We start from the raw sequence: 25,839 nt of genomic DNA, 5'->3' as shown, positions 1-25,839 counted from the left end.
AAGCTCCTGTTCTCTTCAGATTTGGTATCCTTTTATAAGTTACATGATTAGGAGGATAAAGCAATGGGCACCATTCTTGAAAGATGAAATAATCTCTTGGCCCTTCCATTTGCAGGGGGGGGGGGGGGATTCAGCTGCCTTCCCAGGGAGCAAATTAGCTTCACATTAACCCAATTAAATGTTTTCTTATAAAACAGAAGAAAAATGCAGAACATTATAGAACTGTGAAATGGTCATTTTGTTTCCTCCCAAAGTTTTGATCGCTCCCTACCATAGCTCTTCTTGGCAATAAAACCAATTAACATTTGTATAGAGTTTCAAGTTTACAAAAAGCTTTCACACATCACCTCGTCTGATCCTCACAACAATCATGTATAGATTCAACAGCCATTTCATGAAGCACCTGCTATGCCTTGAGCCCTGGGCTAGGGAAAGAAAGCTGTGACTCCTGCCCTCCAGAGCGCATGGTCTAGTGAGGAAGGCACATGGCTAAACAAACAATTTCATTACAGGGATGGAACTGCTATACCTGGGGCTATAAAAACTCTTTGAGGAAAATATTATCTTATATGACAAGTACGGAAGCTAAAGGAAAATAAGTGGCAATACCCGAGTCAGGACACAAGCCCTGGCTGTCTGACTCTAAAACCTGCCTCTTTTCCACTACATCACACTTGACCCGTCTCAAACTTCTTAGAAAGCACAGTTCTTGGTTTGGGCTTTATTTGTTGGTGTTCATCAGCAAGGCCTGCTTTGCTTGCTGTAGTTCCTGTTCACTGAGACACACAAATTCTGTGTAATTAAAAATGGCATTACCTGCACACATGTGCTTAATATTGTGAAGACAGACTTGTGAGCAAAGGGAAAAAGAATTTATTTTGCAAAAGCATTCATCTTTTAATCCCCTAAGTCTTTTAAGTCAGTAGTTCTCAGATGTTGGTCTACAGACCACTGATTGGCTAAGGTGAAGGAAGACTCACCAGTCCAACACAAAATGAGAAAAATATGGATACGGCAGTGAGGTTCTTTTTTATGCTAAAATGTTCCGTTTAAAATCCTGTCCTTGTCTAAGAGATTAGGAACCTCCTGGTATTAAATATTCTTTATTTTTATAAGATGATAGTTGTAGGAAAATGTAGTTGGATTTTTTAAAAAATATCCTTCCTTGGAAAAATAGAAAATCTGCAAGTCTATGTGTACCCCCAAAATACATATATTTTTTAATTTACAGGTTTATGACATTCAAAAGCCTGTTGTATCATAGAATTAAACCAATACAGTATTTGTTGATTACTCATAAGTCCAACATTGCACATCACACACTGTCAAAGGATACGTAAGATGTATAAGAAACTTCCCTTGCCCTCAAGAAGCTTATAGTCTAATTAGGGAGACAAGACAGACACATAAAACAATTATATAGCAATACAAGACAGAATATAACAAGCGATTAGCTCAAAATTTGACATTTTTATGTAGCAAAAGCATTAAAATGTACATACCCTTTTACCCAGCTATTCCACTTCTAGGAATTTATTCCTAAAGAAACAATCATAGATGCATGGAAAAATGTAGGGACAAAGATACTCACTATGATATTACTTATGATGGTAAAAAATTAGAAACACTTTCAATGTTCAATGAAAGGGAGAATGGTTAAGTATGCTAAATAACATACTTAAATATATTCATATTCTATGTAACACTGAAAAGTATATACAAGAATATTTACTAACATACAAAAGCATTCACAATATACTGCAAATGACAAATAAAAGGTACAAAATAGTACTAGATTATGATAACATGTTAAAAGAAAAAAAAGTGTTTGTATATATTCATGAAAAATACAGGAAGGACATACATCCAATTTTAATTTGTTATCTCTGGGTAGTTATTATGAGTGATTTTTGTTTTTTTTTCTCCTTAGTGCTGGTCTTTATTTTCCAAGTTTTCTCATTGAGTAGGCATTACGTTTGGACTGGAAGAAAAACAATACCATATTAAATTTATTTTTGTTTCAAAGCTATGATTAAAAAAAAAAACTATAAAGAAATATACCAAAGTGTTAACAGTGGTTATGACTAAGGTGAGGGTTAACACTTCTCTTATAGAATCCAAAAATTCTATGACATTATTTTATATTGGAAAATTCAAAATAACCATGAGGGAATAACATTGAAAATTACTGAACCAAAGTGGTCATCAAAAGCCCTTTCTGATGTTTTCTCAGAGCTCTGTCACACATCTCTGGCCTGCCCCTCCCCACCCCCCCAGCAGCCAGCAGTCCGTCACAGGTGCAGGCTGGGGCTGACACTATGCAGAGGAGTCATACAAGGCCCCCGCTGGCTTCAGAGCCCAGGTTCTCTTCCTTTGCCCAGAGCAGAGAAACCAGCAACACCACAGACACATGCCTTTCCAATCTCATGTAACTATATTCCTGGTATGAAGCTCCAGTCTTCATTTAGGATTGTATCTACTCTTCAAAACAAAACAAAAACACGTAATTTCTATTATTTCATCAATATTTCTTTCTCTTTTTTTTGCTAGATTTTAATTTTTTTTCTCCTTTTTATTAGATTTATCTCACTATAAATATGTTACAGTCACTGACTGAATCAAGGTGGCAGGCTGAGCATACTACAGGCATGCTCCCCTTCCCCCAAAGCCCCACAAATAATAAAAATGCCATCTTTAAAAACATCCATAATGAAAAGAGACCTAGAAATGTCTTCAGTGGACTAAAACTATGAGGATTCATCAAAAGATGAAAAGTTGATAGAATCAGTTTAAAGGCAGAAACCACAACCCTACATTCCAGAATAGGGGGCTACTGCAAGTAGTAGGAGAAGCTCAGAACAAACTAAGCCCAGAGGTGGAAGACAGCAGAAAGAACAATTTACACAATACAGCATAACTGGTCAGAGAATAACACAGAAGTTACAAAAGCAGGTCAACCTCTCCCATCTATTTACCTCCTTGGGTCAAGCATTATAGAATAGAGGTACAAAGGTGTCACTCTGCTGGGGAAACAGTGAGTATAAACACTTGAATGAGAGACAGGACAGAGCCCTGGGTGCATATTAAGCCCCAAGCAGAAGTGAGGACCCTCACACTAAGGAAGACTGGTAACTGGTACACGCCATCCCACTGCACATTCCATCGTAACCCCCAGTCACCGGCGCCCTGGGACAATACACAACGTCCCAGTCGTCCCAGTCCCGGGGAAGAAAACCAGGATTCAAACAGGGAAAGAGGTGTTCGTGTGACAAATAGAAGAACTCACACCTAAAGAAAGAGATTCATAAATTAAATAGAATAAGACCTTAGATGAAGTACAATTAATATCTTCAGAGATAGGCAAGATGACATTTATTTAAAAAGAAATAAATTGGAACTCTTGGAAATTAAGTTTTGATCACTAAACTAAAAAACTTAATTAAGGACTGAAAAAATACAGTTCAAGAACAAATTAAATTAGTAGATGGAACCAAGAAATTCACCCAAATACAGTTTAGAAAGAAAAAGAAGTGAAAATAATTTTTAAAAGTTGAAACAGAAAAGAGAATTGAGCAAGCTCTATCAGCATTCCAATTGCCTTCCTGCAGAAATGCTAATCCTAAACTTCATATGGAAATGCAAGGAACTCAGGAAACCAAAACAATCTTTAAAAAGAACCAAGACTCACACTTCCTGACTTCAAAATTTACTACAAAGACACATTATTCAAAACAATGTAGTACTGGCATAAGGATGAACATATATATATATATCAATGAAATATAATTGAGAGGCCACATATAAACCCATCTACTGATGGTCAATTGACTTTTCACAAGGGGGATAGACTATTTAATAGGAAAAGAATAGTCTTTTCAACAGATGGTCTTGGGACAACTGAATATACTTTTAAACCTAGAATTCTGTATCTACTCAAATTCTCACTCAAGTGTGAGAGTAAAATTAAGACACATTTGAATGTACAAGGACACAAAAATTTTGCTTCCCTCAAAATTCTGGTGAAAGATTGCTCAAAGATATATACCTGAAATAAAATAATTAACCCAAGAATAATAGCCTCACCAGGCGGTGGCGCAGTGGATAGAGCGTCGGACTGGGACGCGGAGAACCCAGGTTCAAGACCCTGAGGTCGCCAGTTTGAGTGCGGGCTCATCTGGCCTGGGCAAAAAGCTCACCAGCTTGGACCCAAGGTCACTGGCTTGAGCAAGGAGTTAATTGGTCTGCTGAAGGCCCATGGTCAAGGCACATATGAAAAAGCAAAAAATGAACTAAGGTGTCGCAACGAAAAACTGATGAATGATGCTTCTCATCTCTCTCCGTTCCTGTCCGTCTGTCCCTATTCTATCCCTCTCTCTGACTCTCTCTCTCTCTGTCCCTGTAAAAAATAAAAAAAAATTGGCCCTGGCCGGTTGGCTCAGCGGTAGAGCGTCGGCCTGGCGTGCGGGGGACCCGAGTTCGATTCCCGGCCAGGGCACATAGGAGAAGCACCCATTTGCTTCTCCACCCCCCCCCTCCTTCCTCTCTGTCTCTCTCTTCCCCTCCCGCAGCCAGGGCTCCATTGGAGCAAAGATGGCCCGAGCGCTGGGGATGGCTCCTTGGCCTCTGCCCCAGGCGCTAGAGTGGCTCTGGTCGTGGCAGAGCATCGCCCCCTGGTGGGCAGAGCGTCGCCCCTGGTGGGTGTGCCGGGTGGATCCCGGTCGGGCGCATGCGGGAGTCTGTCTGACTGTCTCTCCCCGTTTCCAGCTTCAGAAAAATACAAAATAAATAAATAAATAAATAAAATTTAAAAATAGAATAATAAACAAGGTACAAGAAAACAGAATAGCAGAGTCCTGGCCAGGTAGCTCATTGGTTAACAGCATCATCATGATACTCAAAGGTTGCCAGTTTGATCCCCCGCCAAGGCACATACCAGAATCAACCAATGAGAGCCTGACCTGTGGTGACGCAGTGGATAAAGCGTCAGCCTGGAACGCTGAGGTAGCCAGTTTGAAACCCAGGGCTTGCCCAGTCAAGGCACATATGGGAGTTGATACTTCCTGCTACTTCCTCCTTCTCTCTCACTACTCTCTCTCTCTCCTCTCTAAAATGAAGAAAGTCTTAAAAAAAACAAAATCAGCCAATGAATGCATAAATAAGTGGAATAATAAATTGATATTTTCCTCTCTGAAATCAATCAATAAAAAGCACTTTTTAAAAAAATATTTTTTTAAAGTATAGCAGAGAAACCAGTAAAGCCTTTAAGTGTCGATTTGAAATAAAAAACAAACCACAGCCTGACCAAGCGGTGGCGCAACGGATAGAGCGTCGAACTGGGATGCGGAAGGACCCAGGTTTGAGACCCCGAGGTCACCAGTTTGAGCGCGGGCTCATCTGGCCTGAGCAAAAAGCTCACCAGCTTGGGCCCAAGGTCGCTGGGTCCAGCAAGGGGTTACTCGGTCTGCTGAAGGCTTGTGGTCAAGGCACATATGAGAAAGCAATCAATGAACAACTAAGGTGTCGCAAGGAAAAACTGATGATTGATACTTCTCATCTCTCTCTGTTCCTGTCTGTCTGTCCCTATCTATCCCTCTCTCTGACTCTCTTTCTGTCCCTGTAAAAAAAAAAAACAAAAACAAAAACACAAAAGCTTACTCACATTCAAAACTACAATATCAGATGGTACCAACAGAAATAATTGTGAGAGTAAGAAGGATTAGGAGAAGGGAAAGCAGATGAATGATAAAGTCATCTTATTCAGAAGAAAGAGAAAGTGGTTAATATAGATATCAACAGAAAATATAAATTTAAGTATTGTGTAAAAAAAACTAAAGGTACTAAATGGTTTCACTTCAAACATTAAGAAGATATAATACCTATTCTACACAAACACTTTCAGAGAATAGAGAAACTCATTTATGAGACTAGTAGAACTCTGGTATCAAAATGTGATACAGATATTAAAAATAATTATAGGTCAACATCCCTTATAGACATAGGCATAAAAATTCTAAATACTAACAAGTCAAATCAAAGTTATATAAAAAGGATATATCATGGCCAAGTGAAATCTATTCCAAGAATGTAAGGCTGATTTAATATTCAAAAATCAGTACAATTCACATTAACAGAATAAGGGAAAGAAACATATGATCATCTCAATAAATGCAGAAAAAACACTGATAAAATTCATCACCAAGCAAACTGGGAAAAAAAAAGAAACATGCTCACACAAAAACTTGTACACAAATGTTCATAGATGCTTCATTCATTAATGGGCAAAATCTGGAAACAATTTTCCAATGGACGAATGGTTAAACAAACTGGTACAATCTACACCATAGCATTACTACTCCTATCAATGAACTACTCATATGTGCAACAAGTTGAATGACTCTCAAGGGAATTATGCTGAATAAAAAAAGCCAATATGAAATGTTACATGTTGTATGATTCCATGTATATGACATCCTTAAAAAGACAAAATTATAGAGCTGGAGAACAGATTAGTGATTGCCAGGAGTATGCCATGGGAGATGGCTGTGGCTATAAAAGAGTAACTTTAGGAAGCCTTGTGATAGATCAGTTCTCCATCTTGACTAGTGGTCACACTAATCTATACATATGAGAAAACTGTTTAGAACTCAATACAAACACACACAAAAGAATGCTTGTAAAACTAATGAAATCTGAGTAAGGTCAGTGGATGGTGTCAAAGTTGATTTGCTGTTGTTTATTGTACAATAAAAACAAGATATCATTCGGGGAACTGGATGAAGAGTATATAGATCTCTCTATAGTATTTCTTATTATATTGTGTGAATCTACAATATCTCAAAGTAAAAAGTATAAAAAAATTAAATAACCAAAATGAAAAAAAATTGATTATGCTGATACAGGGCAGATGGCATTCAAAATGAAACCGTATTTTAATAATGAGAACAACTGCTATGCCGTGTTGTATGGTCTTACCACTTTAAATAATTTGGTATGTATAAAGAATTTCAAAGGAGAAGCAAGTTAATACTGCATTTAAAATCACTGCACAGTTGTGCAGATTGCTTCCTGCACAGCGCTCTACACCAAGTGGCTGAGTGGGGATGGCGGCTAAAATCCAGCCTGCACTCTATTTCCTAGATCAGTGGTCCCCAACCTTTTTTGGGCCACAGACCGGTTTAATGTCAGAAAATATTTTCACAGACCGGCCTTTAGGGTGGGACGGATAAATGTATCACGTGACCAAAACAAGCGTCAAGAGTGAGTCTTAGACGGATGTAACAGAGGCAATCTGGTCATTTTTTTAAAATAAAACATCATTCAGACTTAAATATAAATAAAACAGAAATAATGTAAGTTATTTATTCTTTCTCTCCGGACCGGTACCAAAGGGCCCACTGACCAGTACCGGTCCACGGCCCGGGGGTTGGGGACCACTGTCCTAGTGCACCCACAGGCTTGTGCCCACCTGAAAGAAGAATTTTTTTTACTTTTTTTTTTTTTTTTTTATTCATTTTAGAGAGGAGAGAGAGACAGAGAGAGAGAGAGGAGAGAGAGACAGGGGGGAGGAGCTGGAAGCATCAACTCCCACATGTGCCTTGACCAGGCAAGCCCAGGGTTTCGAACTGGTGACCTCAGCATTTCCAGGTCTACGCTTTATCCACTGCGCCACCACAGGTCAGGCTGAAAGAAGAATTTTTAAAAGTTTTCTGCACAATGGCTCAGTTTGGGTTAGCACTAACCCACCTGTTAGTAAGTGACTTTTTTGAAAAACATAAAGGAAATAATGTTTATTGAGTGTCTATTCCTAGCACTTGCATATACTCACTTTCTAAATTTCTGCCTCTGCCTTTCAAAATAAGAAGATCTGAACCCCTATCTTAGTTCTGTTGTGCTACTCAGGTATGGAGAATTTCTTAGGAGCCCTCAGTTCTGTTCTAAATTCTTTTTGAAACAAAAGGGTGTTTAATGAGTTACAGTACTATATTGTATGTTATAGTTTAATTAGTCATGGTTGTGTGTGTGTGTAAATAACTGCATTCTTTAATAATAATACTCTTCCAAGAACTCATCTTCACCATACCTCTGTGAGATACATACTACTATGATTTCCAATTCACAGATCAAAAAACTAAGACACAGAGAGATTAAGTAATTTGTCCAAGGTCATTTATCTAAGCAAAAACTCTAGGATTCAAACCCATGCCATTTGGATCCAAATCACTCTTAACCACTCTACAATAATGCCCTTAAGTCACAATTCAAGTTGGCACTTGAAATACTGTGTCTCATGGAGGTACCTGATAAAATACTTGTTGAATGAATAAATACAAAGGTAGTGATTCTCACCCAAAGATACACTCACCCAACTCCACAAAGAAGTTGTTCTCTCCCAAGATTCTGGTCTTATCCCCCAATATACCAACATACTGCTACTTTATAAAAGGTAAAAACTGTAGTTACAAGTCATTGTAACTAATGGAATAACTATAGTAGTATTTCCCATCCCTTAGGTTTAATGGTTAAGTATGACTGGCAACGTGAATATGCATTTTGATTCTTTTAAGAGCCTTCAAGTTAGGGTGCAAACACTGTTGGCTGCTTACTGGCTTCTACTGTACCTCCCTAACACACACACAGGAAATGTATCTTTAGGAAGTTACAGTATTGAGAGAAAGGCAGACATCAGATATGTTATATCTTCATATTTGTGTTTGTTTTAAGTATTCTATTTATATATATATATCTGTTGATAAGCCAACTCAAATAGTTTTGGCACTAAGAGAGGAACAAATAAATAAAAATTGCAGTTTTTCGCCTTCTCTGTTGCTTGCCATTCCTGTTCAATAAAACACATTCATTCCCCCTGCCATATTTCATTTTTGTTTTGCTTTTTATTTTAGTCTCTTGTCTCTTCTGACATTTGTAGCAAAAAGTAGGCCTATCATACACTTCTTTCCTTCTATAAAAGTGAAGTAATCATAGCTCATTTAGAGGTATTTCCAAATCTAAGCTGCCCTTTGTAATTTTGGTTTATAGTGTTAATTATTCAAATATTACTTTACCGAGTAAACAGGCTTGTTGGTTGAGGAGTTTTATCTTTGGAGGACAGCAGAGGCACAGGAGGAGTTGTATCAGGCCAAACGGTTTCAAAATGTAGATGTGGTATGTAAGCTATATTCTCCTTCCTGAGAAATAATGTTTTTAATAGGCTAAAAATTTTACAGATTAAAAATTAATCAAAAAGTATTATAATTCATAAACCTATACTAGGTTAAAATATTAAATCTGAATCTAGCAAACAAAAATCCTGGGAACACTCTTGATTTAAAATAGCATCATTCCACTCTTAATGTTTGTGATGGCTGCTAAGACTGAAATAAATTTTTAAATGAAACCTCACCCTTGGGACCATTTGAATCTTTTGATAGACTAATTAGCTATAAATACACCATATACTACATGTATACCAGATGGTCTCTAAAGCTCTAAAAACTCAACAATTCTCAATTAAATCAGAAATGTTCCAAGAATTTTAGAACTTACCCAGTGCAATAGTTCCAGACATCCTGAACTAGCTGCTCACTGCAAGCTTATTAAAAATAATAATAATTAAAACAATAAAAACAAAAAGCAGATTACCAAGTCCATCCCAATAGGTCTGGCATGTTAACTTGGTGGGAAATCAGGTTCCGCTGAGACTAATAAAAACTTTGGCTCTCTCCCCAGAAAAAAAGCACATACACTTACAATTTTATATATGACATAATCCCCTGAAGACCAACCACAGACTCATGAATTGATGGACCTCAGGTTAAAAAATAAAAAAAGGAATTTGGACCCAGAATGTTATACAGTAATTGTTTTCAAAAGGGTTGTTAACTGGAAAAAGGAACAGATTTATTCTATATCCTACCAGAAGACAAGCTGGAAGAAATTTATAGAAGTTGCAGCTGAATTTATGGCAACTCTTTGTAATAATTACAGCCAACAAATAATCTGACAGTTCTCTTCACAAAGAGGCATCCCACGAATCTGAGAGGTTGAAACAAGTGGACCTCTTTAAAATAAAGGTTTTAAAACAAAAAAATCAGAGCTATTGTGGAAAGGATTCCCGCACTGGGTAGAAGCAGGGCGAGATGACTTCCAAGGTCTTTTCAATTTTAACATTTTATGATTCTAAGGAGTTTCAGGAGAGGGAAAAAGGAAAATGATAAAATGTTAACTTTAAAACTTCTTTTTTACTGTTCTTAGGTTGTTTTAGTGTTTAAGACATCTGCATGAAGCATTATTCATAAAAAACAGCTATTTTTTATTCAGAAATAAAAATGTCACCCTGGCCAAAAGTACAGTGAATAGTGTCATTCCAGAGCATCGAGGTCACCAGCTTGACCCAAGGTCACCACTTCAAGCTCCTCTAAGGCCACGTATGAGAAGCAATCAATGGGTGCACAACTAAGAGGAACAGCTAGTTAATGCTTCTCTCTCTCTCTCTCTCTCTCTCACTCAATCTCGTCCTTTCTCTCAAATCAATGGGGGAAAAAAGAAATAAAATGTCAATGGATAACATTTCACAAAAATATACACATTGGAGCATTTTTTCTATAAATGCAGAAATAGGTTTCAAACTTCAAATCATAATTGAGCAAAAAAAGTTGATGTAGCTTTAAGAAGTTATTTCTCTCCCTAAAAGGTTTACTCAATATTTTGTTTTGTATATGCATATCCATATCCATTTAAAACTAAACATATGACCTCTTTCTAAAGTACCCAGTTTGGAGTGCACTTTAGAGATTTCTTATTCCTCTATCAGGTTTGTGGGTTTGTGCATGTTTTAAGGAATTTGTTTTATGTGACACCAAGATGTTTGTGGTTAACATTTGATCAATTACACATCTGATTTAAATGAACTGAGCTGACAGTTTGTTGAAACCACATGGCAAGAGCTACTATGGGTAAAAAGGGAAACAACTCAGAAAAGCACCACTCAACTCCAAAGACTACTTATCTCATTTTTTTGCTGGTCATCATACTTCTAATTGTACTATCTAGTCTTATAGACAATTCAATGATCACAGCTCAGATAAAGCTTGGAGCTAATTCACTAACAGTATAACAAATATAAAAGGGAGGAGAATGAGATGGGGCTGGATTCTAAATGCAACAGGAAGTAACTTTTGAGCAGGGAAGCAATAATCCTACTAGTGCTTTAGGAAGATTAATCTTGTAAGACTGGGAATGGGAAATGAACACTGGGAATGACAAACATTATTAATATAGTCCAGTTTAATACAGTGGAAGCCTGAATTACATCAGTAACAGAAAAAACTGGGAAGACGGGCAGCAAAGAGCATTGCACAGGGTGAAGAGTATGGACTTTAGAACCACACAGCCCATGTCCAAATCCTGGCTCTGCCCCTTGCCAGCCATACGGCCTTGGACAAGGTCTTATCCTCTCAGCCTTGTCTTCCACCTCTATGAAAAGGGGACAATAGCACCTAATCCTCACTGGGTTATAAGCAAAAGTTTATCTGACCTCTACTTAGAGGTCAAATAGGCATTTCAAGGTTAAGATGGCCAAAACAGAACTTTGGATTGATCCCCACAATCCTGCTTCTTCCAGTCTGTCCCATCTCATGCATCCATCCGCCATCATTCCACCATCATTCAGCCAGTTGCTCAAGACAGAAACTTATGGATCATACTGATTCCTCTCTTTCCTTTATACCTCACAGTAAATCCTGTTAATGTTACTTTCAAAATATATCTCATATTAAATCATTTCCTCACCATATACACCACTGTACACTATCCAAGCCACCATCATCTCTCTAAGAGACTACTGCAATAGTCTTCTAAACGTCCTTGATTCGTACTCCACTCCTACCATTTCCCACAACCCACTCTCCATCCATCAGCTAGAGGGAGCTTTAAAAAATGCAAATCACATCATATCACTCCCCTGTTTAAAACTGTTAATAGCTTCCCTTCATTTTTAGAACAAAGAAAGGTCACAAATTCAGTTGTAGACATGCTGAACTTGAGAGATATAGGATATGTTAGTGGAGACAATGGAAAAAGCAAGTATATGGCTCTCAAGAGATATCTGAGCATAAATTATGAAGTGGCCTTATTTGCATATGAATAGAAAATGAAAGCCATGGGTTTGGAAGAGAATATCTAAAATAGTTGAAAAAGATGGGCAGAGTCATAGGATCAAGACGTGGGAACCCCAACACATTAAGGCCTGGTAGACAAGGAAGAGCTGACAAAAACCAAGTATGAGAGGCCAGGTGCATAAAAAGCAAACCAGACCCAATCCCACGGAAGCCAAGGGTAAAGGGCATTTCAAAATAAACAGAGATCCAGTAAGATGGAGATGAAAAACGTCCATTGATTTGATAACACGTAAGTCATTGTGATTTTAGCAAGACCTTGAAAGAAATGATGGTGAGGCATGCCCATGAAGACAGCAAATCTGGTTAATGCTTTCACAAATTTGGATATAAGGGAAAAGGAAGAGATCAGAAGAGGTAAAGCTCGAGCTAGCTCCTACGCTATAGGAATGATGCAATCAAGAGAAAGCAGTTGAAGCATAGGAAAGTGATAATGACATAAAAGTTCTGAAAAGGCAGGAGGGAACAGAATCAAGACACAGAAGGAAGGACAGACACTACAGCTATTTCTGATAATATGTAACAAAATTGTACTCAAAGAAAAGTCTTTAGAAAAGTCATACAAAAACTGTATGTTCAAAATTCCTAGGTTACTAATTACATTTAGACTTATGCAATATATAATAACCTAAACTCAACTCTTTTGCATGAATACCTATGGACTTTGACAATTACTAACTTATTCATAAACATTTACTAAGAGCCTACTCGAAGCTGGGCAGTGTTCTAGTGTCTGTAGAAAGGGATACAGAGTAAGACATTTTTGCCTTTTTTTTTTTTTTTTAAGTGAGAGGAGAGGAGATAGTGAACAGACTCCCGCATGTGCCCTGACCGGCACATCCACTTGGCAACCCACATCTGGGGCCAATGCTCAAATCAACCAACCTATCCTCAGAGCCTGGGCTGATGCTTAGACCAATTGAGCCACTGGCTGTGAGAGGGGAAAGGGAGGGGAGAAAAGCAGACGGTCACTTCTCTTGTGTGACCTGACTGAAATCAAATCCAGAACATCCATACACCAGGCAATGCTCTATCCACTGAACCAACAAGCCAGGGCCTATTTTTGCCTTTAAAGAGCAAATATTTCTCTATAGCTGAAATACAAAATGAAAGGCTTAAGTGATGATACTGGAGAAGTGGAAAGGATAAACAGGAGAGATAGGGTAAGGAGGAAAAATTGACAAGATTCTGTGAACAATTAGATAGGGATAAGCAAAAGGAAAAAGTATAATGTGTTTCCCAGGTTTCTGGCTTGAGTCACTATATTGATAAGACAGACACTGAATCAGTCAGGACATGAAGCACTGAAGGAAGACTAAATTTGGCAGAAAATAGGATAAGACTGCTTTTGGCCCTGGCTAGATAGCTCAGTTGTTTACCGTCCCAAAGCACAGAAGTTGCTGGTTCAATTCCCTGCTCAAGGCACATACACAAACAGACTGGTGTTCCTATCTCTCCCCGCTCCCTTCCTCTCTCATTAAAATAAATAAAAAAAATTTTTAATTGTTTTAGATATGCTGAATTTAAGGTACACATCAGCCACTTGGGTGGCAATGTCTAGTAGCCATTAGCAAACAAGCCAGGAAAAGAAGTCTGGGTTGGAGACAGATTTGGATATTTTCAGGATATGATGATGTCAGCCATGAAAAACAGAGTAAGAAAGAAAAACAAACAGACTCTTGGATATCAATACTAAGAAGTAGATAAAGGAAAACTAATGACAAGTCCAAGAAATAAAAGGATAACTAAGAGCTCTTTAATAAAGAGACTTTGTCTAATCATTGTGTATTATCAGGCTTTACTAACGAGGTAGTCCAAACAAAATCTAGAGAGGCTGGGTAGGATGAAAACTAAGACATATCTAAAGGATGTAGCAATTAGGAAGTCATTACCTTAGCAAGAGCACTAGCACAGAAGGATGGAGGCCGAAGTGAGGCTGCAACAGACTGAAGGAAAAAAGAAGAAATTAAAATAAACAGTCTATTTTTTCTGAAAACTTGGCTGTGAAGGCAAGGAGTAAAATAGGACATAGCTGGGGGGAAACCTAAAGGGTTATTCCTATGCAAAATGGAGGAAAAACAGATTCCACCTGATACAATAACAGAAGATAGCCTGACCAGGCAGTGTGGCACAGTGGATAAAGCATCGGGCTGGGACACAGAGGACCCAGGTTCAAAACCCCGAGGTCGCGAGCTTGAGCGCAGGCTCATCTGGTTTGAGCACAGCTCACCAGCTTGGACCCAAGGTCACTGGTTTGAGCAAGGGTCACTTGCTCTTCTGTAGCTCCCCACCCCCCCGCCATGGCACTTAAGAGAAAGCAATCAATGAACAACTAAGGTGCCACAACGAAGAATTGATGCTTCTCATCTCTCCCCCTTCCTGTCTGTCTGTCCCTGTCTGCCTCTCTCTGTCTCTCTCTCTGTCTCTGTCACAAAAACAAAAAAACAAAAACAGAAGACATAAACAGGTGTTTATGAATAAAACAGTCAAATATATTAGTTTTAAGAGAATCCTGTTGGTACTACTGATATGTAATTTTTACATAGTATTAAATAAAACATTCACTGATAAAGACCTAAAAGGAAAACAAAGTATCAAAATGCTGATATGTTGTCTTTAAGTGGATTTACTATAGATGATTTTCCCCTTGTTTCAAGTTTTCAATATTTTCCAAATTTTAGTGAGCTCACATGCCTTTCATGGCGGTGGTCATAGGGGTTAGAAGAAAACAAGCTTTCCCAAAATTAATGATGCTTCAAGGGCAGAAAATATCTTAAGAGACTCGAACTCAAGGGCAACAGACAATAGAAAGAGATGAAATATAAGCAGGCAGAGAGTAGAAAATAGAAGGAAAAAAACAAAACCAACACAGACATGAAACCTTCATTGCAGGTAATATAAAGGAGGACAAACTCAGCTGAAAATATAGTAAGGAACATGGACGACAGGACTAAGGGAGGCAAGCAAGATACAAATGAACTCTGAAAACCATCAAACATTATTCAAAGAATTAAAGAAGATCTAAATAAATGGGAAAACATCCCATGTTCAGGGATTGGAAGACTTATTATTATTATACTCCCAAACTGATGTACAGATTCAACACAATCCCTGTAAGAATCCCAGCTGAGGTCTTCAAATTGACAAGCTGACTCTCAAATTTAAATGGAATTGCAAGGCACCCAGGACAGACAAAACAACCCTGAAAAAGAATAAATAGGACTCACACTTTCTGATTTCAAAACTTGCTACAAAGCAGTCATTAATTGAGGTAGTATAATATTGGCACTCGGATAGACAAAGAGAGTAATGAAATAAAATTGAGTCTACAAATAAACCCGTATGTTTATGGTCAACTGATTTTCAACAAGAATGCCAAGACCACTCAATGGGGAAAAAATAGTATTTTCAACCAATGAGACTGGGACAATAGGACAGCAGGTTACCTCACACCTAACATGAGAACTAATTCAAAATAAATCAAAGACATAAATATAAGAGCAAACTCTAAAACTATTTTTTAAAAAGCCACAGGTAGGTCTTTGTGACCTTAGATTTGGCAAAGGATTCTTAGCTCTGACACCAAAAGCAAGAACAACAACAACAAAATCATATAAACTGAACATCAAAATTTAAAAGTTTTGAAAACCAAATAAAAGGTGATGAAGGACAATTTGACTTTGGATGATGGGTATACAACATAATCAAATGTCAAAATGATCTGGAGATGTTTTCTCTGAATCTATGTACTCTAATTGATCAGTGTCAGCTCATTAAAAATTGTCTACATAAAAATTTTTTAAATTTTTAAAGTTTTATGCTTGAAGGACCCAATTAAGAACATGAAAAGAACCCTGATTTATCAATGTCACCCCATTAAAATTAATAGAAAAAAAGAACATGAAAAGACAACCACAGAATGGGAAAAGTATTTATAGATCATATACCTGATAAGGGACTTATATCTAGACTATATAGAGTCTTTACAGTTCAATAATAAAAAGACAAATAATCCAATTAAAAATCAGGCAAAGGATCTAATAGACATCTCTCCAAAGAAAACATATAATTAGTTAATAAACAAATGAAAAGATGCTCAATGTCAATATTATACTACCTCAAAAAAGCTTGAGCCTGACCTGTGGTGGCACAGTGGATAAAGTGTCGACCTGGAAATGCTGAGGTCGCCGGTTCAAAACCCTGGGCTTGCCTGGTCAAGGCACATATGGGAGTTGATGCTTCCAGCTCCTTCCCACCTTCTCTCTCTGTCTCTCTCTCCTCTCTCTCTCCCTCTCTGTTTCTCTCTCTCCCTTTCTCTCTCCTCTCTAAAATGAATAAATAAAATTTAAAAAAAAAAAGCTTGAAAAGAAAAAAATATTCAACATTATTAGTTATTGAGTAAATGCAAATCAAAAACTATAATAAGATGCCACTTCATACCCACTAGTACGGTTAAAATCAACAAGTCAGATACAGCAAGTGTTGGCAAGGATGTAGAGAAATTCGAACACTCATACACTGCTGATAGGCATATAAAATTCTAGCTATTCTGGAAAACACTTTGCAGTTCCTCAAATGGTTAAACATAGAGCATAGAATTACCATATGACAACAATTCTACTCCTGGGCATATACTAAGAGAAATAAAAACTTATGTCCACACAGAAATCCATACACAACTGTTTATAGGACTATTATTCATAATAGCCCCAAAGTGGAAACAATCTAAAATATCCATCAATGGATAAAAGAATAAATAAAATGTGCCACAGCCATACAATGAAATATTATTTAGCCATTAAAAGGAATGAAATACTGGTATGTGTGCTTCAACATGAACTTTGAAAACATTGGCCCTGGACAGTTGGCTCAGTGGTAGAGCATCGGCCTGGCGTGCGGGAGTCCCGGGTTTGATTCCCAGCCAGGGCACACAGGAAAAGCGCCCATCTGCTTCTCCACCCCTCCCCCTCTCCTTCCTCTCGATCTCTCTCTTCCCCTCCCGCAGCCAAGGCTCCATTGGAGCAAAGTTGGCCCAGGCACTGAGGATGGCTCTGTGGCCTCTGCCTCGGGCGCTGGAATGGCTCTGGTTGCAACAGAGCAGTGCCCCAGATGGGCAAAGCATCGCCCCCTGGTGGGCATGCCGGGTGGATCCCAGTCAGGCGCATGCAGGAGTCTGTCTGACTGCCTCCCCATTTCCAACTTCGGAAAAAAAATAAAATAAAATAAAATAAAAAAAGAAAACATTATACAAAGTACAAGAAGGCAGTCACAAAAGACCACATAATATCTGACTCCATTCATATGAGAAAGTGCATAATAGAGAAGTCTGTAGATTCAAAAACCAAATTATCAGTTGCTGAGGGCTGGGGCTGGGGGGAGGGATGACAGCAGGAGGATAAAGAGTGACAGCTAAAGGGTCTGGTGGTGAAAATGCTTGTTTTTATTTTTAGAGTCGGTTTATCAAAGCAGGGAACAGTGAAACAAGGAAGGGCTTAGGATAGAAGAAGCAACAGGAGCGCCTAGGCAGGGCTGCTCTGGCTCACTGGGAAGTCAAAGAAAAGGGAGCCTGGGAGACGGGTTCAGGGGGTTAGCTGGGATGAGCTCCCGCTGCCCATTGATCCCCTGGCTGTAAGTCTCATGAGGACCCTCAGAGTTTGGGAGATGCTCACCTGTGGGGGGAGCAAAGGGGGAAGAAGAAGGGAAAGGGAAAGGCATGGGTATGCTCCCAGAAGGGAGAGTGCCAAAAATGTTTTTAAATTGACTGTGTAATAATTGCACATATCTGAATACAGTATATTAGAAACCACTGAATTGTACACTTTAAATGGTAAGCTGTATGGTATGTGAATTATATCTCAATAAAGCTATTAAAATGTAAATGGAAATGTTAAAAAAAGTTTAAAAGGATGAACTACTCTTATGCTAAAGAATATAAATAAAAAATGGAATTGCAAGCTATTTATAAAATAACAAGTAGCCTATAACCTACAAAACACAACTAAAGCAACATACAAAAGAAATCTTATCATTTAAACATTTGGAAAGAATGAAAAGAACATTAAGTATCCAACATAAGAAGATAGAAAAGCAACCACAAAATAAATCTTAATAAAAACTAAAGGGAAGATTTGAACAATGAAAGAAAAAATTAATAAATAGGAAAAAGAGAGACCCTGGCTGGGTGGCTGGGTGGCTGGGTGGAGAGAGCACTGTCCCAGCACGCCGAGGCTGCAGGTTCCCTCTCCGGTCAGGGCACAGGGAAATAACCAACGAATGCACAACTACTAAATGGGACGACTAAATGGAATGAGTTGATGCTCCCTCTTTCTTCCTTCCTTCCTCTCTCTCTCTCTCTCTCTCTCTCTCGTTATCTCTCTCTCTCTCTCAAATCAATAAATAAAATTTTTTAAAAAAAGAATATCCAGGAAAACCCTGATAAGTAGAATGCGAGAAGACTATAATCAAAGAATGACATTAGGCCCTGGCCGGTTGGCTCAGCGGTAGAGCGTCGGCCTGGCGTGCGGGGGACCCGGGTTCGATTCCCGGCCAGGGCACATAGGAGACGCGCCCATTTGCTTCTCCACCCCCCCCTCCTTCCTCTCTGTCTCTCTCTTCCCCTCCCGCAGCCAAGGTTCCATTGGAGCAAGGATGGCCTGGGCGCTGGGGATGGCTCCTTGGCCTCTGCCCCAGGCGCTGGTCGTGGCAGAGCGACACCCCGGAGGGGCAGAGCATCGCCCCCTGGTGGGCAGAGCATCGCCCCTTGTGGGCGTGCAGGGTGGATCCCGGTCGGGCGCATGGCAGGAGTCTGTCTGACTGTCTCTCCCCGTTTCCAGCTTCAGAAAAATACAAAAAAAAAAAAAAGAAAAAAAAGAATGACATGATTAGGTTTAAATAGGTAAACTGATCAATTAAACAGAATAAAAGTCCAGTAGAACCCAAAATTATATGTAGGAACTAAGTACAACTATAGACAATTTCAATACTGTGATAACTGGGCAGCCATCTGGAAAAACAGTAAAGTTTAATTCTTACATCTCAGTACTTTACACCACTAATATTTTGTACTTAATGGCTAAGTGCATTTAACTTAAAAATAAAATTATAAAAGTACCAGAAAAACAACATGAATTTTCATTTTAGTTTTTAAAAATGCTGAAATAGGGAAGAGCTTTCTTATGACACAAAACCTAAAATTCAAAAAAATTGATAATTACACTATAAAGTTTTTTTCATTTCTGCCTAAAATATATACTATTAAACAAAATCAAAAGACAAATGACAAGCTCTGAAAAATATCTGTAATACAGATCAAAGACAAAAACTCAATTGCCTAAAAACAGTTCCTATAAACAGTATTAAACATGCCAACAGAATAATGAACAAAAAATATATAACCAAGTGAACAGAAAATATAAGCAGATACTATAAAAATAAAGAAAAAGATATGATTCTTAATACCTACTGAAAAGATAAAACATATATATATTTATTACATTGACAATATTTAAAAGCTTTTATTTATTAATTTTATTGATTGATTTTTGAGAGAGAGCGAGAATGGGGTGGAGGGAGAAGCAGTTGCTTCTTGTATGATGTGCATTGACCGGCAAGCTCAGGGTGTCGAAGTGGCAACATCATCATTCCAGGTCAACGCTTTGTCCACTGGCCACTACAGATCAGGCCACATTGGCAATCTTTTTTTTCACATTGGCAATTTTAAAAAGTTCAAACAACCCACTCTGTTACCAAAGAAAGGTATGGGAAGCCAGCGCTCCAACACCAAGGGCAATTAGACAATATCCATCAAAATTGAAATAGTACACATCCTTTGACCCGCAAGTATACTTCTTGGAATTTATCCTAAAGACAGACTCAATGTGCAAAATCATATATGTAAAAGGATATTCACTCTATTATCATCTGCATTAGCATGACTGTAAGCATTTTATTTAACAGCCTTATTGATATGTGATTTACATATCATACAAAACACTTTTTTCCCTCTTTATTAAATTTACTGAGGTGACACTGGTCAACAAAATTATACAGGTTTCAGGTGCACAATTCTACAATTTATCATCTGTACACTGTACTGTGGTCACCATCGTAACATTCTTTTATTATTATTATTATTATTGATTTTAGAGAGAGAGCAAAGCAGACAGAAACACTGATCTGTTTCTGTATGTGCCCTGCCGGGGGATGCAACCGGCAACTCTGCTTATCTGGAAGAAGCTCCATCCAACCAACCCCACTGTAAACATTTTAACTGCCCAGCCAAACAAAGTAATACTACCACCCCCCTTCCTTCTCCACACCCCACATATTCCTGAAAAGATACACAAAAAAAGTTATCATTGCTTGCCTCAGGGGAAGGAAGCCAATCAGCTGGGATCAAAGGTAGAAGGAAAACTTGCCTTTTATCATATGTTCTTTTGTACCATTTGGATTTTTTACATCATGAACATATACCATATTTTAAAACTTTTAGATTTCAGTATCATTTTTACCCAGTTTTTACAATTGTTATGTTTTCCCTTTTTTTTTTTTTTTTTTTTTTTTTTTGGTCAATGTTCCAATTCCTACATTAGCAACAATGTTTTAACTTTTCCCAGCTAATACTATACATAGTATTCAGTCAGACTCACACAGTTAATTCACCACAATCTTAACTGGGGCTCCAATCTCCATGATCTCTTTGCCCCTGAGCTCTACCTCTGCACACCTCCTCCACAAAAAGCACTATTCTCGATTCTTTACTGTGTGTATGGAGATTATCAGTTAGTGAAAATCCAGGACCAAGAAGATATGAATTTCTTGGCGTGTGGGGCAAACAGATAGTCATTACTGTATTTTAAGAGACAGCAGCAATATGGCAAGAAACTGCTCAAACAAGGATTCACAAAATATCACCTGTACTGTCATCACGGAGAGTCTAGTCCACTATTTTTGTTTAAGAACTTGATTTTATCCATTTGTCCAGAGTCAGTGGGGCCTTATAGGGGAGTGAACCACAGCAATCAAATCAAATTCACAAGAAATTAATTGCTTACACATGCAAATGTATTAATTTAGAATTTAAGAATATATGTATATATGTATAAGTAGTCATGTGTACATATATATATTCTTGAAGTGGCCATATAAAGAGTATCAATTCATGCATATCAAGAAATCACCACAAATGGTAATATTCCCAGGGCAATCACATAGTGTTATGAGTGTGTATAAGGATAAAAAAACCAAGTCAGAGAAGGCTTCCCTGAAAAGCAGGGTGTAATCAATCTGAAATTCAATGGAAGAAAAATTTTAAAAAAGAGAATAGAGCCCTGGCCTGGTGGCTCGGTGGATGAAGAGTTGTCAGCACACTGAGACCATGGATTCTATCCCCGGTCAGGGCACATATGAGAAGTAATCAATGAGTGCACAACTAAATGGAACTAAGTGGAGTGGCAGGTTTCTCTCTCCCTTTCTCTCTCTCACTCTCTCTCAAATCAAGGGGAAAATTTAAAAAACAGAGAGACTACAATGATGAATAAGAGGGTTCCTGGATGATGGGACGCTGTGTGCAATGGCCCTGTGGCAGAAGGGATCATGATATGTCTAAGGAGGTAGAAAAAGATCAAAAGGGCAAGACCGTCCGATATAGGATTAACTATAGAGTTAACTACAAACGATTCAGCACCTTTTAAACAATATTAAGGATTTTTGCCTTACCCTAAAAGCAATGAAAAGCTAGAAGAGGGTTGTAAACAGAGATGGGAACAGATTTGTGCTTGCAAAAAAGATAAGCATGCTGTACAAATTGTGAGTAAGAGTAGAAGCAGGAAGACTTAGAAGCTACTGCAGGAGACCTAAGAGACAGATGATGGCAGCATGGACTGAAGTTAGGGCAGAAATAAAATAAATAGAACTTGGTGACTAATCATACCTGAAATGCAAGGGAAAAGAAAATGTTAGGGAGGATGCCCAAGTTTCAAATTTGCATAACTGCATGGATAAGGATGCTATCACTGAGAGAGAGAGAGAATGCTCCAAGAAGACCAGGTTGTGCTGTTTGATTCCACTGAGTGTTGGATAAAGGGTGGGTGTGCAAAAAGTAAAAAATGGATCTGGTTGCTCAGTACCTGGAAATCTTGGAAGAAAAGGATGAAAAATGGAAAATGGAATTAGAGTTCAAAGGAAAGAGACATCAGCTACACAAACTTAATTTTTATTTTTATGTACTGCCTCCAGGATCAGCCATAAAACAGGCCTAGACATTTCTATCCCTCCCCATCACCTAAAATCTTTTTAAACATCTCAAAATAAAACCTTTCAATCAAAGGGGAGGCGAAGCTTAAGTGCAATACTTAGGAAAATAAAGCATTGGTGTGAAAGAATTTCAAAGTATGTATATGGGAAACTATCAGATGTTCCCAAGTCTGAGAATGAAGAAAAGATAGGGGCTGCCTGCTCGGGGAAGGAAGAATGAATGAAGAGAAGAAAGCTGAAAGAAGAGGTTGATGACCCCATAGCATGAATTCTCACAGTTTAAACACGGTTAGCTTTACCTCTGGACAAACGGCTGTTCTAGCCTTGTGTGCTAAGGGAATACAGAAATAATAGCTCCACACCTAGGCTTATAAGAAAATCATGGCTTCCACTGCCATCATATGGTGGCAGTGAGGAAGTGCACCAACCAGGTCTTTGGAGCCTGGAAATGCCTCTATGAAGTCCATGGTATAATCAAGATCAAAGATCTAAAGATTGCAATAGTAAAGGGCAAGTTGGTGATAGCCTCTGCTAAGAGGTTTATCTTCTAATCTTTCAATACACAAATAAATATAATAAAAGATAAAATATATGTTTTGCTGTTAATTTGAGATAAGAAAAAAGACTTCTTGTTATTTCATGTTAAAAATCACATTCTATATATTTAGCAATTGTAAAATACCCAGTCAGACACTATCATTTTAAAACCAACTTCTGGTATATTATACATTTGACTATTTAAAACTACTTCAATGTTAATTTTGATGGCGCATGAAAATGTATTAATGTGCATTTCTAACACACATCAATAACCTTATCACAAACATAAGCAATTGTTTCGTCAAATTCACAAAATTTCCTTCGTTACCTTCAAAATAATCTAATAACAATTTTTTGACTACTTAGAAGTACAAGGTATGGTAACAATTCAAAAACCATCATGTTCTCAAAACTCATCAGCTAAACAAATATATCACTGATAAAATCAACATTATTCACAAAAAACATGGTGAATGATTAACACATCATTCCTGATAGTTCTCTTCATGGCAAAAATAAGCTTGCCCAATTAATATTTGACATTCTGTGCAGTATTTACTTCCCTACGTTCCATCTATTACACACACTGAATATTCACTTACAAATGCATATCTTTCCAATTGTCTGCACATACATATAGATTTAATTTGTCTTTGTTTTTTAAGGCACCTGAATTCGAGGATATGGCATTGTAAGCCAAAACGTGAAATAATCACATTGGGTATATTTTTCTAATTTTTAACCAGCTCTTTTTATAGACACAGCATAATTTTGTCACTTTAGTATATTCTTGACCTTTGTTTTCTCCCCTTAAAATACCGTCACACTATCCATTCTGTCTCTGGATATTCCAAAATATGAGTAATTCAACTAGTTTCCCCTAATTCTCTTGGTTCTGTTTCCCACCCACTCCCAATACTCCTTTCTTGTTTCAGAATGTCTAACTCTTACACACTCTAGGTGGTTTTTACAAAATCAGTCTTTGGAATGCTTTTCTCTCCTCAATTTAGCACCTTATGAAAAATAATTTCCAAAGCGAGGCGCCAATGTCTTTCTTTTACAAGATCAAACTGCGGGAAAGGACGAGACTGGGAACCGAGTAAGCGAAACGTTTGGGAATGTCAATGAGACAGTGGTCTCTCCTTTGAAAACATAACTCTCAGCACAAAGCTTTCAACAGAGCAAAAACACTTTTTTCCCCCCTGTGTTCCTGTCCCCTCCCTGACCTCAAAGACACCTTTCCTTTTCTCTAAGCCCCGGTTCCTCTGCGATGCGTGGGGCCTGCCTTTCCTCCCCCAAGGAAAAGAAAGCCAGAGAAAAGAAAAGGTGGCAGTCACCTTCCCGCCGCGCCCGCAAGCTGTCAGGACCATAGGACCACGTCGCACGGCTCACCTGGCAGGTGCGGTCGTCCGGAGAGTTGCACGAAGCGGTTGAGCTGGCCAGTCCCCCGACCCCCGCTGCCCCCACTGCCCCCGCCGGCCCCACTACCTCCGCCGCCGCCACCACTGCCCGCGGCGCCTCCTCCCCTCCGGCGGTTCCTGTCCCAGCCCTGGGCGGCCGACATGACCCGCTAACGATTGCCGCAGCCCGGTCCCGGCAGCCCCTGGCCCGGTGGCACTAGCCGAGCCTCCTTCCTGGGCTCCTCTAGAGACCCGGGAGACAGGAAAAGGGGGAGCGCCCCGGTCTTCACCAGTGGCCAATGACTGGGTGACTTGGTGACAGACAGCCAATGGCTAGTCGTCTTCTTGGCAGGTAGAGGAGAGAGACGTGGTAACCATAGCTATGGTTAAAAAAAAGTGGGAGGAGAGTAAGGCAGAAGCAGCCACTCCTCACTCGCATCCACCGCGCTAGGCAAGTCCGCATCTCCGCGACTCCTGCGGGAGCAGGCGGGCCAATCGAAGGCCGAGTGTGTGAGCGAGGCCACTCCTGCAGAAAGAGCCGGGGCTACAGCCAGTACTCCAGGCGTGTTCAGGGTTTGAGAACTTCTGCCCAAGAACACTGAGATCAGAAATAGGATATGCACATAATAGAAATAGGTGCAGATGACACAGTGTTCCTCCAGCTTTACAGACTTGAGATCCCTTTCCCTGAGAGTTGACATACACAAAGGGCTCCCTAGGAAGAGGAAAAGTCCAGCGTCGGAGTCAAAGCTTAATTGTGAGAATGAGGTATTCCCGGGTTTCATTCCTCTTGTTTTGTCAGTTGACTGACTAAACTAAGGTGACCAATCGTCCTCCTTTAGGGAGGACAGTCCTTCTTTTGTAAGTTCCATCCTCCCTTGAAAAGTGTCCTCCTACACGTCCTCTTTTTTGATATTGGAACACTAATCTGTAAATGTCCGTGTTTCCTAGATGCAGTCGATCCATTGGATGTGATGTGACGTATGTGTATGTAAAAGAGTACTCTTTTCTTACAATTATATTAAAAATTAATAAGCATGTAAGCATAATTACAATATAAAATATTACAAATGTTTTTATTATGCATTTATCATAGTGTATTGTTGCAATGAATAAAATGTTTCTTTTATTTAAGATATTGTTTTCTTCAATTTATTTTTGTCCTCCGTTTCATTGTAAAAAAGTTGGTCACCTTAGGCTGAACTCACTAATTCAGTATAAACCATGTCCCAAGCAAACTGTCTTAAATTCAGTTAAAAAACATGGGAAAATGTTAAAGCTCACTAGTAATAATAGAAACAAATTAAGCCACCTTTTTCCTTCTCCCCACCCCCGCCCACATGAGAAACCATTTCTGGTTCATAACGTTAACAAAGATTTTTAAAATAATACTCAGCAGCGAATTAGAGTGCCAAGAAAAAGGTATTTTTTTAAGTGACTGATGGCCATGCAAGCGTTTTTTGTTCAACTAA

At 38.7% G+C, this 25,839-nt stretch overlaps 1 protein-coding gene across 2 annotated transcripts in view; it reads right to left on the bottom strand.

The window, feature by feature from the left end:
* The window catches only part of KLHDC10 (kelch domain containing 10), a 53,979-nt gene extending 29,347 nt beyond the window's left edge, over positions 1 to 24,632 (bottom strand). For both annotated transcript variants that reach the window (XM_066262297.1, XM_066262298.1), the window contains exon 1: positions 24,360 to 24,632. In XM_066262297.1, the coding sequence (XP_066118394.1) occupies positions 24,360 to 24,531 (172 nt within the window). In that variant the 5' untranslated portion in view covers positions 24,532 to 24,632. The remainder of the gene's footprint in view (positions 1 to 24,359) is intronic.
* Between the last annotated feature and the right edge of the window lie 1,207 nt (positions 24,633 to 25,839).

The sequence above is a fragment of the Saccopteryx bilineata genome, chromosome 2, assembly GCF_036850765.1.
Source record: "Saccopteryx bilineata isolate mSacBil1 chromosome 2, mSacBil1_pri_phased_curated, whole genome shotgun sequence".
Lineage (NCBI taxonomy): Eukaryota > Metazoa > Chordata > Mammalia > Chiroptera > Emballonuridae > Saccopteryx > Saccopteryx bilineata.
The sequence above is the reverse complement of the archived record's forward strand: the minus strand, read 5'-3'. Positions and strand labels throughout refer to the sequence as shown.